Genomic DNA, 15570 nt, shown 5'->3' on the forward strand with positions numbered 1-15570 from the left:
ATTAATAACACGATTAGATCGAGCGAAAGGATATCCGGGACAGGAATGTGATCTGCCAAAAGTGTATGTGTGTGTGTTCGGTAAGCAACGGACACACCTTTCACCCCCCGGGGGTACGAATCGCCGAGATGGGACTTCCGATTAGGAAATGGGCATACGTTACTGTTATTGATACGGACAGGCTACAGGGGCAAGATACGCACACTGTGACAGACGTCATCTTTATTGGGGTAGAATTAATGGTAGCAAAAGATAGAGCAGGTGATTAGTTGAAGCTAACTTATTGGAGAACCGTTTTCCAGATATCTTCTTGGTACACATTAAATTATAGAACGGAGAAACCGTACAGACGCTTTAAGCAGCAATTTGCCAGCCTTTCTTAGCGGAGCGGGAGAGCACAATCCCCGTTCAAGTTTGCAGCAAAACATTATATTGCATTTCCTCTCAACCAGCTAAAGCCCACAACGTCTCACGACCATGCGACAAGTGGCTGTCTCGAGTATCTAAATGGATCTAACTCTTTTCGCAACATCGACACAACTTCCCCAACGAAGCCAGCTTTATCCACACATCTCCGGTTAAAGAAGGTTAGAGTGGCCAATACACTGTATCGAATGCAGTCCGGAAATTGAATGCTGCTGCTGCTGCTGCTGCTGCTACTGGCGGGAAAGTCATTCCTGGGAATCGCTTTTTTTTCTTTCTTGCAGCTAAGAATAGTAGCGGTTGGTGGTCAGCACAACAATCGCTGTGCTGAAACGGGTTGGTTTGTGTGTGTGTGTGTGTGTGTGTGGGGGGGGGCGATCAGGCGGAGCTGGTTGTGCGCTACACAGGGGGGTGGGTTGTTTTGTGGGACCTTTTATTTGCGTTTTGTCTGCGGTTCAGATATGTTCGGTTGGGTTCGACCGAACCTCCAGCCAGCCAGCACGAGCACCTGGAGCAATTGTGGAGCAGGAAATTGCTCCTTTTTTTCTCTCGCTCCTTTGCGGGGTTTCGAATATTTATGGCATGTGCAATGAAGCCTGAAAAGGGAGTGAGTATGTTTGCTCCCTCCATCATATTTCAAGCAAAATGGGAAGATGCTCGATAATGTCCATTAGAAATCGATTTGGAACAATAAATTGTAGGTAAACAGCATCGGCAACAAAGATCGAATAATTCAATCGTGAAGCAGTCATAATTATTCTTTATCTACATCTCTCCGAGCAAGTTAGCTGCTGCTATCGATTAAATCCTTGTTTCCAATCTTTTCCTCGCTGGCCTTTAAGGCGCCACAAGTCCCAATGCTCATGGCTTTGGTGAAACAAATCACGTCCTACGCTTCCATCGGTTCGGATCGTTGGCTAAAAATAATGTCTTTCGCGAGCTTGCCCATCGTGCGCTGAAGCAGCTCCGAAGCACCACTCGATTGGGACGGTTTGCTGGAAAACCCACCCATTGTAAACTGCTTTCGTAAGTCAAACTGAAAAACTTCTCCTGCACCGAAAGCCAACCTAAGGGATAAGGGCTTTTTGGGATGAAGAAGGAACAAGTGAAGAGAATATATTTAGCCTCCAAGTGGCCAGGGAAAGGAAATGCGAAATGACGTGACTTACGGAGCTGCCAGATTGGTTAGAGCCAAACTGCAGTGATAGGGAATGGTTTTTAGGGTTCACAAATTCAAGCCAAATTCAAGTCTGAGGTCGTTCGAACGAGTTGAAGTCAGCTGGTTGCACTGTTTTAGTATTCAATTCACCACACTGCAGTGACCGGGCGCTCGATTTGTCATTATTGAAGGCCTTTTTGTTTCGCAGTCTCACAAAGAATTGTTTTAAGAATTGCAATACTGCAACGCACGCACACACACGTTGTTTGTATAGCCACGACACTGCTCAAACAGCAGTTTCAGTCAATTGTTATATCATACGCACACAATTTTCCACTCAGTTGAGGAGAAAAATGGCCCCAGCCCCCCCAATAACCAGCCCAATCTCAGGAAACACGATAAACACTCCGGAAAATGAATGTTGTTTCAGCGTTGCAGCAGCAGCAGCAGCAGCACCAGCAACCATTCGAATCAACAATTTTCCATCCATTAAAATAACATATTGCAATGTCCTCGTGCCGCTGCCCGCGTTCCCCGTTTTGCGACTTACCTTGCCGAGGCCGATGTTTTCCCGGTTTGCCATCCGGCGGGCCAAACCGGCCGGTACCGGGGGCGGTGCCCGCTGGATCGCTCCGCAGAAACCACCGTGCGCACTCATTTCCGTGGTGCCGCTTTTCGCTGTGGCCGGTGCAATTTCGCTACCGCCGGAAGCCAATCGTTGTGCAGCTCTGCAAAGGAGAAGGAGAAAGGCAATGGAAAATATTAATACAACATGCTCAAAAAAAGAGGGAATATGTGCGTTCACATATCGCGAGACAAAAGGCATAACATGGCATAACGCGACGCAGCGCAATGGCACAAACAGACGAACCCGCAAAAATTGCACCTCAAACAGCAACAAAAAACGTCACAAAAAAACGAATCATTGTGTCAAACAGGGAGAGTGGCGAAAATGAAAAATAATGTTTTTTAATCAAATGTTAATTTTGGCACATTTGGGGAACATTTTTCATGCTAAGAAAACATTACTCTCGCTGATGAAGTGGATGAGGATTGAGGAGGAAGCGAGTACAAGCAATGCATCGAACGGAAAAGACGATTTGCGGGCATCAAAATCAATTAAAATATTTAACACGCCGTTTTCCATTATGTGTCTGCCATATTGGCCGCCATGGAGGGTGGGTTTCGGTTTGAGGTTTTTGTTTCACTCGTTTCGTTTACACTCTTGATTTATGGACCAATTTTGCAATACAGTCTGTGGATTTTTGCATCTTTTTTTTTTGGCCACGAAAGGCAAGATAAAACAAATGATGTTTGTCATCAAATAGAAGGTCTTTTTCAGTTGTAATGCTTACACCACACATTGGAGCTCTTATTCTCGGCAGCAAAAAACACGAAGAGTCATCCCAATCTGCACTAATTAATGCTTACACTGTATGAGATGCAGTTTTGGGCTGTGCCAGTTCCAAAGGTTACAATTAACCCTGCCTAGTGTGAAACCGTTTTTGTGCTGTGTCAGCATGACTTGTTGAAATATTTCATAGCGTTTCATGCATCAATGTTTATTGAAACGTCAGTAAGTGCACTAAACACTCACACTGTCACCAAGCCTTATCAGCGATTAGTGCTTTCCCACTGCAGAGATATCAAATCTCTATCGAACGTTTTCTATCGGGCGTGATTAGGAAGGTTTTAAAACAATCATCATTGAGGTGGTAGCGAACGGTTCCGAGCCAAACGGTTCAGTCAGTGTCGAAGAGCGGTGTGGGCAAGTGTTACAGTGGCAAAATGATGCTCCTCGTGGCTATTGTGGTGGTGTACTTGAGCTACGTACTGTTCAAGTATCACCAAAAGCGACAACAATTGCTAGAAATAGCGAAATATTTCAAGGGTCCCCGAGCGGACTACTTCCTAGGATGTTTCTATCTGTTCCGAAACAAGTCCGTTGCAGGTACGTAATGAACAGTGCTCAATGAAAGTGATTTGTCATTCCGATGTACCGTTTATGCCCGAAAATGTTACAGAAATATTTGACTTGCTCAATGACATGCATCGCAAGTATGGCCACGATGTTACTATGATCGGAGCGTTCAACGATCTTGTGCTAGACATCTCCAGCACCCAGAACGTGGAGAAGGTGCTGCTCGCCAAGACGACGAAAAAGTCCTTCCCGTACGAATTCCTCGAGCCGTGGCTCGGTACCGGCCTGCTGCTATCGTTCGGCGAGAAGTGGTTCCAGCGGCGAAGAATCATCACACCAGCGTTCCACTTCAAAATACTCGATCAATTCATGGACGTGTTCAATCACGAGGCGGACGTGCTGGTATCGAAGCTCGAGAAGCGCGTCAACCAGGGCGAGTTTGATATCTACGATTATATCACGCTCTATGCGCTTGATAGTATCTGTGGTAGGTTTGGTTATTTCACACCGATTAGCTGACTTAGCTGGTGCGTTATCTAAATCACACTCTCTTATCGCAATTTCTCCCCAAAACCCCTAGCGACCTCCATGGGAGTGCAGATCAATGCGCAAGAGGACCCAAACAATGAGTACGCACGGGGCGTTAAGCAAATGTCGGAGTTTATCTTCCGCCGGGTGTTCAGCGTACTGCGCCAGTTCCCGGCCCTGTTCTTCCTGTATCCATTCGCGCGGGAGCAAGGGCGTGTGATTAAGAAGCTGCACGACTTTACCAACTCGGTGATAAACACGAGAAGAAGTCAGCTGCAGGCAGAACAGGCCGTCGGTAGGGTAGAGTTTAATGCGGATGAGGATGAGCTTTATTCGAAGCGTAGGGACACGTTCCTCGATCAGCTGCTGAAGGTAACGATCGATGGAAAACCCCTCAGCACGGCCGACATTCGGGAGGAGGTGGACACGTTCATGTTCGAAGGCCACGACACCACAACTTCGGGCATTTCGTTCACCATTCTGCAGCTTGCCAAGCATCAGGAAATTCAGCAGAAGCTGTACGAAGAGATCGATGGAATGTTGGGAGCGGAAGCTAAGAGCACCGTACTGACCAGTGCCTTGCTTCAGGACATGAAGTACTTGGATCTGGTGGTGAAGGAGTCACTCCGGCTTGTACCACCGGTTCCATTTATCGGGCGTAAACTTCTCGAGGACATGGAAATGAGTGAGTTTTTGTTTGTTTTTACTTCCTCGGTAACAATGTACTAGCTAAAGCTATGAACTACTTGCAGATGGCACCACCGTTCCAGCCGGCACCACGATCTCGCTCAACATCTTTAATGTCCATCGCAACCCGCAGGTGTTCCCCGAGCCGGAAAAGTTTATTCCGGAGCGGTTCTCGGACGCGAACGAAATTAAGCGCGGCCCGTACGACTACATCCCGTTCAGTGCCGGGTTTAGGAACTGTATTGGACAGAAGTACGCGCTGCTGGAGATGAAGGTAACGCTCGTGAAGCTGCTGGCTAGTTATCGGATCCTGCCCGGCGAGTCCATCGATCAAGTGCGCTACAAGACCGACCTGGTGCTTCGTCCGACTGGTGGAATTCCAGTGAAGCTTGTTAAGAGAAGTTAAGGTGCGGTGTATTTATTAAAGTTCTAGTTAAGGTGGGTCGTATCTAGTCTGGATTTTGTGTAAAAACTGTTGTATATCTTAATTCCTTTAATAAAGCAATGCCAGCTTGATAAATGTACATTTTTCTCAAGTTTCCTAGTACTTTTAAGCTCATAAGTTATTCTACCACGCTTTGTGTGAAATGAATTTATTAACCGAGGAGCTAAGATGTTTAATCTTTTCGGTCGTGATTTCTACCGCAGCTAGTAAGAAAAAGCTTAAACACTGGCGGAACACACACAACTAATCTTTTCGGTTTGCTGGTGCCCAGTTTTATCCGTCCGGAAGGTCGTCCGCACACTGCTGGTGTCGCAAAGTTTTTTGTCCTCAAGAGATGGAGTTTTTCTCTTAACAATTTTCCTCCCTTTTTTCCCCTGGCAAGCTACCACACAGCGTCTTTAGAAAATGTCCCAATTGTTAGCTGTTGTCACTTGAGGTTTCTTGGTTCGGTTCTGTTAAGATTTCCTGCGCCCCCTCCTCGTGCTTTCTTTGCACATGTTGCGAGTGTACAAGAAACGGATGCACACAAGAGAACAAGCCGTCAAGGATTCTTAAACTTTTTCTTCGCTTCCGCGCCAAGAAGAAAAAAGCTACCAAAAGATGACGAAAAAAGAAGCAGCGTAAGAATACAAGAGTTTGGTTCTCGTGAACGGTGAATGTTTTTGTCAGAACTTTTCTCATGCTTTGGCGTGACCGCCCTGAACGCGCTTGGCATTACGCCTGAACTTGGTCAACTTTCCTCTGAGCGGTTGAAGCTTTTGTTCGCAATCTTGGTTTGTGTACGATCTCCGCGGGGATGCACGACCCTACCCATCGCCACACAGCCTTCACATGTACTGCCATTTTCTTCAATTCCAAGCTGGCCACTAAGCCGATGCGGATAATGTTAAGAAGCATGAAACATAACAAATAATGCTTGCTTACTGTGCGAAGCGGGGCGAAAAATAAACTGCTGTACAAACGCGCGGTACAACCGGCACGTCCCTGGCACAATCCGCTCTAGTCAATCCGTCTTGCGTGGAGTGGGTGGGTGGGCCAAATATTTCACAGAAGATGTACGACCACGCTCGCCTCCGCCCAAACCAACGGACGAGCGTGAAAATCCGACCCAGCGAGGTCGAATGTACGAGCCGAGACGGAGTGTGTATGTGTGTGTGGTTTTGCTACTCACTCGCGCGACTTTTGCTTCGTTGTGAAATGTGAAAGCTTTCGCGAAAGGGCCCAAGCGGGCTGGGCCGTGTACTGGGTGAAGCGTGAACATCCTCTCGGGACGATGGCGGGACGTTTGGCAAACTTTCCGAAAATGGATGGGCGTTCATCCATTCACGGCCGTGTTTCCACTTATTTGGAGAAGGTGCAAAATGATGAAAAATACATGTGACGGATGGAGTTTTTTTGTTGCGGGTGGCATCTCGTACAAGTGCGGATGCATCAGCCAGGGAGGGTGGACGGTGATGATGATGATTTTTTGGTCATGTTTGGTCTTTGGCGGAATTTATGCAGCTGGGGTGATACGAATCAAGAGAGGGAAGAGATAACAGAGTGAAAGAGAGTGATAAAAACACACACACCCAAACGAAAGGATGTTTCTGCCAGCCGAGAGTCTGGTTGAGGCTGTGGTTAGACGATTTTTTAATTAAACTGTCATTTGGATCATTGCACGAAAGTTTTGAGATAAAGGTAGAGAAAGTGGAAAGCGAAGAGAATGAGTCTATTTTACCGTAGGCTTAGGTTAGCAATTTTGGAAAAGTCAATCACTTTTGCTTGGCATTTTCAACAAGACATCTCAGAGATCAAACTATATTTTATTGCCTTTTTTATTGTAATTAAATATTAGTTTTGGATAGAACTAGAACTTATAGGACAAAATTCGGAACTTGCTTTGGTCGTCAATTTTTACATAAATTACGCTTTTCCTCATTCAAGTATTATCCTGTAAAGTATTAGTGCCACTGTCGTCGAGGTACATTACATCCCAACGAGTTAAATTTCGCTTGAAACATCCCTTTTCCAGTTCCAAGTTCCCAGCATCATAATAACAATATGACTCATAAGTGAAGACGAAACAACAGCGCACCAACCAGCAGGAGTACGGTTTAAATTGCTCGTCGTGCAACAGCTAGAGTTGCCTGTACCTACACGACTCCGGCACGAAGAGTTTAACGAGCAAATGAAGCAATATCCCTTTCCCAAGCTAAGCAAAGCGTCGCAAACGCTCATGCACAACCTCCCCACACACACACACGAAGCCGTCATAAAAATTGACGATAATAACTAGAACCCTTGATAAAGACACTGTGACACCGCAAAAGCTGTTTTCATTACAATTATTGTACAGCCTGCCCTGTGTGCGTTTTACATGCGAATTCTTACGCCTTCTTGGAGCATACACGAGTTGCTTAAAATGTCGTCTGTTTGCTAACAGGAGTCGACGAGAAGCAACTGCATGCTGTGTTGTACATGAGTTTAAAAATGATCTTTTCCCTTCTTTCTAAACACACTGATGATGTTGTTTCGAGACGCCCGGGTTAATACATCTGGGCACGTTTGCATCCTACCAGCATTAAAACCTACCAACCTACACGTTTCAGAGATGTTTCATTCACTTTCACCTTTCGTTTGGCGAGCAGCGCGGGGGGCAACAAACTCCCCAAAGGAGCTGTTGCTGTAGAGGTAGCAAAAAAACGAAAAAGAACACAGAAGGAAACACTCGGGAAAGCACTCGAGCATCCCCATTCATTTATTTAATAAACGAAAAATGAAAAGCTTTGTAATTGCGAAGTCGAGAGCGAGAGTCGACAAACCCCAGCGCACTGGCTGGTCGTTCAGGTAAAGGTTATCATGTTACGGGGGCCGTAACGTCGGTCGGGTCGAACTGTTTCGGAAGTGCTTGTTGAAAATCTAAACTGTTCCGGACTCCACACCCGAACTGTCCGTGGGCATGGGGAGAGGAAAGTTCAAATGCTCTTCGTGCATCTGCTCTTCGTCCGCTGGTAGAGCAGGTAGAAACAATAAGTGGAACGATCCGGGGAGTTTCGGGTTCTTATTGCTTTCTAAGGGGAATTTCGAGAGTGTGAGAAGGATGGCTGGTGTACGTGATCAAGTGTGAAGGTTGTGTCAGGACTCGGTAAAGCAGTTGTCGACGGACAGAAGAAACCATCGTCATCGGAGGGGACGGGAAAATATTTGTGGAAACTGATTTTAATGTCCTCCAAAAGTCCACCTCGAGATTCCCATTTTACACACACACACAGAGGGGACAGCATCTTTGTGGTGCAAACGCATGCGAGCCGGCACATTTCTTCGACCCTGGCTCGGAAAGATGCTGGAAGTAATTAAATTCCACAACAAGGCAACACATACCGAGAAGGGTATAGCATATCGCCGGAACTCGCCGCCCCTTCAGCTGAAATGTGTGTCGAATGGAATGGTTCGCGTTCGCCCCAAAACCCCTCTCCAAGAACGGCATGGAAGGGATTCTTAACATTTACATCTTTTTCAGCTCAGTCGTGTAGGCAAATACAACCCGACACGGGCACGTCCACAAACAAAACGGCAAAGAGGTCGGATAATGTGTGGGTTAGTGTGCGTGTTGCGACCTTCCCCGTGCCCGATTAGCCCAATGTTTCCGGAGCCTGTGCTGAAGGCTTCCGGGGTTCTGTGTTATATCTCACTTATCTACTGTCCATTCTGTTGCTTATGCCAGGGATTTTCCGGTGAAAAGTGGGCCGGAGGAGACGACAAGGCTTAGGAAGTTTATCTGCCACCGACGCCTGTTATTAACCTTCATTAAAATGTCAGCTCGTCGTCGTCGAAAAAGGGACTGCACACGGTTTCAGTGAAGCGAGCGACCTGCACCGTGGCCGTTGTGACCTCCCCATTAAAAAGACATCTTTCATTTGCGAATTGATTATTTCGAGGTTGGATCAATTATGATATAATAGTCGGAAAATGAGCGTTTTATGGGAAAACTTTCGGCAGCGCCCGGCAGACGGACGGTTCGGACGGGCTCGGCGATGGCTGCCGGCTGATAAAAAGTTTCACCATCACTCGTACTCGTTTTTTGTGGTCATGCATTTATTATGGATTATGAACGGTCTGCTTAGCAGCCGGTGTGGAGTTTTGAGTACAATGGAGAGAGAGGGTCCGGATAGTGATGGGTGTGATAATAATAGAGCAAAGTGTGCTTTTCCGTGGGAGAGAAGCTAACGAAACTAAAACACATTTTGATTGATTTAGGGTTTTATGACGGGGAGTTTAATCATGTTTCAAGCATCAATGGATACTAGCTTGAGGGAGTTGGAAAGTGTTTTGGAAATTGGGATTTGCGATAAGGTTAAAATATTCACAAAAATAGCTAAAAATGTGTTCTCCCACAAGATTAGTGCCTGCAACGGGAAAGCCTTCCGTAAGCATAACAAAAAATGGTACAAAAGTAATTCTAAAAATCTCTTCACCTTTTCAGCGCCATAAATTCTAAATAAACATATTTCCCCTTTTTTATTGTCATTTCAAGCACGTGAAAGGCTAGCATGATCCTTCCAGTTCAGCGGGAAATGGCTTTCAATCTATCAGATAACAGAAACCCTCTGCCGTAGGAGCAGCTCGTACAATCTCCACTCCAAACACCACACCTCCAAAAGCAACAATAACACCCCTTTTCTCCTCCCCTCCAACGGTAGTCGTACAAGCAAGGACAACAAAAAAAAAAAGGCATAGTGATGGCCCGGAAGCCATCCTTTGCAGCAGTGCAGCAGCACCGCTTAAACCCCTCGCCGCAATGTAAAGCACCCGAAAAGTAGCATATTTCCACCGGAGACATAATCGTTTTATGCTAAAAGTAATGGCAAAAATATTCAAATTTTTCCCACCACCTTTTATCCCGACGATACAGAGCGTGTAGTAAGTGTGTGTGTGGGGGGGTTTAGAAAAGAAACTTGCCGAGGAGAAAGTGCGGCATATGCGTACAACAGCAGCCCCACGTCTGAGCAGCAAGTGATAATGGCTGAAGGGTGGAATGGAAGGCAGAAAGCGCCCACTTCTTATTGAAACTTCTGCAAAGGGCTCCATGTCAGCCGCAGCAGCAGCAACCAGAGCAGAAGTTATCCCGGAAAACTCACGGAAAAAGCTGTCACACCCGCTAATGCTTGTAATGTAAGGGGGAACTTGTTTTGTGAAAAGCTGCAAAGCTACCACCACAAGTCGTGTGTGTGTGATTGTTTGGTTGAATGAAGCGCGCAAATCCTCCCTTTGATAGAAAAAGGATCCCTCGAAAATGATAGGCCCCTCCCGTAACGCATTTTCACACACTCTTCCACAGTAAAGCCACTGTTGGAAAGTAAAAAGCTTTCACGCAGGGGGATGAAAAAAACAGTAAACAAATGCTTGCTTTTCCTGCTACTGTCCATTGCTGTTCAGCCGCAGCGCAAGCAGAAGCGCTTAATGTGACACTTCCGGGTACGGGTGTCCTGGCTCGTCCCCCTTCCGGGGCGCCCCAATAAATTTATCTAATCTGGGGGAGGCAGCGTTTATTTGAATAAAAATGCGATAATTCTCGGTTAAATCTCAATTTTCACGATAAAATCAGATTACCGCCCCGAGAGTGTCCGGATAAAAGAAGTGCGGCGAGGGTTCGTTTACTGGTTTCCAAGGGGGAGGGAAAAATCACATCCGATTTTCCACACTTCGAGGTACGGTTTGGTTGGCAGTTTGTCACCGGGCTGGCTCCACCGGTGAAGCATCGAGAAGCATCGTTTTCGTAATTCGTTTTGTTTTGCGGGGCCAGTGTTCATCTGGTGCTTCCTTCACGTATCTTCATTTGTGGTGTTCACCACCATTTATTCCCCCCGCATCGTAGTAAAGCCGTTAAGGGGAACAACGTTTTGCAGAGTTTGAAGAGCGATTTCCGCGCGGAGGGTCGGCGCCTGGCAGACAATCGATTGCTTAGAATCGGAGCCACCCTTCGTCACCTTGTCACAACAGAAGCGAAAGTACAAGAGCAACAACACAAACGTTAGGGGGAAGGGAGAAAAAAAAACATCGAAAAATCCCCATCCGCCACAGTGAACTGCGCGCAAACCGAACCGGAAGCGCAAACGAACGGGAACGAACGCGAACTGGAGCGCATAATAAATGAGCGAAATTATTTTCCTCATTATGGTTCCGATGTTCTCCGATTTGGCGTTCGGGTGGCGGTTCGGGAAAATCGCCAGACCAAATCCAAAGCGGGATTGGGGGTGTCCCGGTGTATTTTTTTTTTCTTCTTCTGTGGGCGCCCCAGCGGTTAAGGTGTCACCTGAAGGCTGGAGGTTTGCAGCGTGGTGAAAATTATATTTGCATAGAAAATCACGACATCACAACGGCAGCGCCCCTTTTCCACTCCGTTTCGGTGTAGGATTTTGCTACTTTTTTTATGGGGGGGGGGGGGGGGGGGGCGGGGAAGAGGGCAAGGAATAGGAAGCAAGAAACGTCTCGACGGGGCATCCGTTCCCTTCGCTCCGAAAGCAAAATCTTAGCCCCAGCCTTCTGGCATCGCCGCAGTGTGTACGCAGTGGGAAAGGTGTACAGAACAATATTTATTTTATGCGAATCTCGGGAGTTGGAAATATGTTTTGAATATAAATGATAATTTTAACGCAACGCTCCTATCTTTAAAGCACGCTCCTGTGTCCTCGGGGAGGGAATGAGAGAGAGAGAGAGCCAACGACACATACAGAGAGCTGGCGTACGCTCCGCTTCTCTTCTGCGGGGTTTAGCGAGTGCGTGTTTTCTCCCGTGGGGACATCACTAAACAGTCGACCCGGTTTTAGTTGGCCGTATTTTGTGTCAACTCACTGTTTTGAGGGGGGGAAAGTATGAAGCAACGTTGTTTATTTTGGGGCAGGCTGTTTATGCAGAACAGGGAAGACTCCCCCCCCCCAGGAAGAGAAGCGCCCACGGAAGCGAAAGTACACGTCCGGGATTTTGGATACAACTATTACGCTACGACATGCTCGAAGCGCTCAGTGGTTGTGCGCTTTCGCCGCTCGGAAGGAAATCCGATACACGCCAGGAGGCAGAGGATTCACCTACCGAAAGGTAGAGCTAATCCGCGACATCCGAAGCAGGGCGCACAAGAGCCCCGGAAAAGGTGTATATGTTTCCTCGCCCCTTTTTATTAATGCGACTCCATCCTTCAGGACACGTAGGTGCAGGAAAACTTCCAGCTTCGGTTCAGTACGTTCGGATGGAAATTAAATGTTGCTTTTGATTTGAATGTGTGTTCCTTCTTTCCCGGAAGGTCTTCACACGTTCTCTCATCCTTATGCCTTTACCTGGAGCTGGCAAGCTTTTTCCGGACATGCCGGCAAAGGGAAGCTGTTTGATGTTACTCCCCGTACAGTTTCGTGCTAGTAAAAAAGCGAGGAGGAGAGAAAAGTGTCTCCAAAAACGACCTCCTTTCTGCGCCACTCGCCACTACTTCAGGGGCTCCATCAGGGGAGTAATTTTGTACCGGAAAGCATAATGAGTGTTTTTGGTGGAGGGAGTGGGGGGCCACGAAGGTCGCAAATTAAACATAAATAATTTGCCAAAAACCTATTTTTAGACCACGACACGCCACGGCTTCCGCACAGAGCGTGGGATCGGCACCCGGCAACCGGCAATCGCCCTCGGCAAAGGGTTTCCGCTTTGGAAGCCATCAAACGGGAAGCTATGGGTGGGGAGGAGAGTGTGAAGGTGTGTAGGTGTGCTTCGTATTTCGACCACTAGTTTTGGTGGGAAACTGTTACACCTGATCGCGCGGATCGTGACCAAGTTCGCGCTGCTTGTGCGGTGAGCCGTGAATCACTGTGCCGCTGAAACGGGATACGGTGGCATCGAAATTAAACGGCACACTAATTAAGCACAACGATGGGTGTGTGAGCAAGCGTGTGTGGTCAGGTGTGTATGTTTGCTGGGTAGGCCCAATTTTCAACCACTAGCAAGAGAGAGAGAGAGAACGGGGCAGTGAGATTGAATTTTGGTTTGATTTGCTATCCCCTGGAGTGGATTGGAGGTGCTAGAGGACAGCAAATATTTGCACTGGGCGACAAATGAGTTCTCTTGATTAATATTTGATTTACCGCAGAAAACGGTTCACGGTGAATCACGCGTTTTCATAATGTTGGTGGGTTATTATGCTGAATGACACTTTAGAATTTTAGTGTGTAATTGAGACAGTTTATAAAGAAAGTTACCTCACTTTGCTCTGAAAGGAACATGTAGCAATACAAATACATGTTGCTCTATTATCAGCCTAAATGTATGCAATGCTCGTAACAATTGATTCTTTTGAAGATTTTATAGCAGTCGTTTAATGTATTTTTCGCAAAATTGAGCTTACATGTATCGAAATTTCAGTTGTTCTCCACATTTATTTTGTTTATCCATATTTCAATCCATAACGAATTCAAGCAAACACATCTGCTACAAAAACATCCAATTTATGGCTGCTCCTTTCATCGTGGTCTTGATTTACAACCACAAAATAAAATAAAAAAAAAAAAACGCCCGTACTCGGCACTCTCTTTGTCCAATGTACCAAGCGTGCGTTCGGTAGAAATTGATATAATTCTTCAAACATGTCAGAGCCATGTCGGTGGCACGATGATGTGACAGCATATTATTATCATTTTATCCAACATAATCGAACCAGCCGAAACCGAAGGGATGAGCATCGAGCCGTGGTGCAAATCGTAACAAAAAAAAAAAACACACACACAAAAAGGCATGTGACATAAAATAAAATATTGACAGGCGATGGATTTTTTCTGCAGAAGAAGTAAAAACCACCCCATCGTTGACACATCGTCATCGTCGGAACGAACGATGAACCATATGTGACCGGGCTTGCTGCTTGGTAGAAGAGCACACAAAAAAAGTACAAGAATCAAAACATTTTGCTTGCCAACTGCGCTCATCTTCTGTCAAGGCTGTGAATGAATGCTTCCCTTTCTTGCCTCCCCGGGATGGAAATATAAACACAAGCGAAGCGAGCTGGCATCGCCACCATTCTGGTGCTGCCTTCAAACGATCGGCTGCAATCCATCTCATGGCGGGTGGTATCCTTCTCTTCGCGGCTTGGAAAAGGAGTGATTTTTTATTAAAACTCATCCATTGCGAAGAGCTGCGCTGTTTTGTACGCAAAAACGCGGGTTCGCATCATATCATCGATCGATCAATCGAACACACACGCTCTCAACGCGTGCGGCAGTAAGTACGTGTGACAAAAACGAACTCATTTAGGAACCATTAGCAGGGAAGGTTTCGCACTTTCAACGCCAACATTAACGCGAAGCGTCGAAAGAAACACTCTCGAGAATTTGAGAGCAAAATGGAAAAGCAAGATGACATTTTTCACACCCGGCTAGGCGTCCCCATCGGTACCATTTGCCTCCGTTGGCGTTCTGGCGCTGATGAAAAATCACAACCAGGGAGAAAGAGCGAGCGTGTTTGAAGTGGTACCAGAACCTCTGCCGAAGCCGCCTGGACGGATGGATAGATGGGATGGATTTAATCAATTTTATGATTGGCTATAAAATTAATTATATTCAGAAAAGAGTTCTCCACACTTCACACTCTTCCATTATCCCTCCTGTGCTGTGCTGTGTTTCGGAGCCTTTTTTGTGTTGTTTTTCCACACCGTACTTGATCGTTTTTCACCATCCACAACACCACCACCACCACCACTGTCCAATTTTCATTTATCGCCCCCCCCCCCCCCTGTGCCGCATCGCAGCGCATCAAATAAACAACGGCTTCAGAACAAAATTGCGTGGCGCAACACAAAGCGTACGGTGACGTCGTGCCTGAACTTTGCCACCATTTTCATCATCTGCTACACTTGATGTGGGCAAAGCCCCCGGACTGTATTAACGGTTGTTAAAAGTAATGAAAACACTTGTACACATCACTCGCCGGACATTGTTGCTTCGATCTCGGGGGCTTCCGGAGCCCGCGCCCCGGTGGCGCTAGTACAAACGAGCGCGCGAAAGCGGGAGTCATTTTTCACGACTCCTTCATGACTGTTTCCCCGTCCTCTTGCACGGGGAGGTCAGATTTGCAAAACCCAGGCGTCAGTGATACGAACGCACGCAGCATCTGATGGATGATATTTAAGATGTAGTGCTACTCGTTCGTTCCCTTCCCTCGATTTGCTGTTCTTCGGCTTCAAGCGATCAGTTTACAGTCCATTTCCAGCACGACCGAACCATGGATGCGAGGGTCTGTTTTTACAGTCAGTAAATTTGATTTATTCCCGACGCTCCCAACGGTGGCCATCTTCGCACCACGCGCACACAGGCAGCGACAGCGGTGGGATGGCGAAAAAGTGTCGGGAAGATCCGCCTTCGCAGCAGGAGCAGCTTGCGCTCTCGCTCTCTCGCCACT

The 15570-nt window shown here is 46.8% G+C and overlaps 2 protein-coding genes across 3 annotated transcripts in view; one reads left to right on the forward strand and one right to left on the reverse strand.

Moving 5' to 3' along the window:
• The window catches only part of LOC121595317 (kinesin-like protein CG14535), a 115034-nt gene that overhangs the window by 54653 nt on the left and 44811 nt on the right, over nt 1–15570 (reverse strand). For both annotated transcript variants that reach the window (XM_041919226.1, XM_041919227.1), the window contains exon 6: nt 2133–2310. In XM_041919226.1, coding sequence (XP_041775160.1) covers nt 2133–2310 — 178 coding nt within the window. The remainder of the gene's footprint in view (nt 1–2132; nt 2311–15570) is intronic.
• Nucleotides 3296–5238, forward strand: LOC121595319 (cytochrome P450 4C1-like). Its single transcript, XM_041919229.1, has 4 exons — nt 3296–3533; nt 3607–3990; nt 4084–4716; nt 4784–5238. Exons 1-4 carry the CDS (start codon nt 3371–3373, stop codon nt 5122–5124), a joined length of 1521 nt encoding a protein of 506 aa, XP_041775163.1. The 5' UTR covers nt 3296–3370; the 3' UTR covers nt 5125–5238.

This window comes from Anopheles merus, chromosome 3R (assembly GCF_017562075.2).
Source record: "Anopheles merus strain MAF chromosome 3R, AmerM5.1, whole genome shotgun sequence".
NCBI classification, from domain to species: domain Eukaryota; kingdom Metazoa; phylum Arthropoda; class Insecta; order Diptera; family Culicidae; genus Anopheles; species Anopheles merus.

What these genes read in the sequence shown, in the direction of transcription:
- LOC121595319 (XM_041919229.1), top strand. Translation starts at nt 3,371, where the DNA reads ATGATGCTCCTCGTGGCTATTGTGGTGGTGTACTTGAGCTACGTACTG. An exon ending in CCGAAACAAGTCCGTTGCAG is followed by an intron (nt 3,534 to 3,606) that starts GTACGTAATGAA and finishes AAAATGTTACAG; the next exon opens with AAATATTTGACTTGCTCAAT. An exon ending in TCTCGAGGACATGGAAATGA is followed by an intron (nt 4,717 to 4,783) that starts GTGAGTTTTTGT and finishes AACTACTTGCAG; the next exon opens with ATGGCACCACCGTTCCAGCC.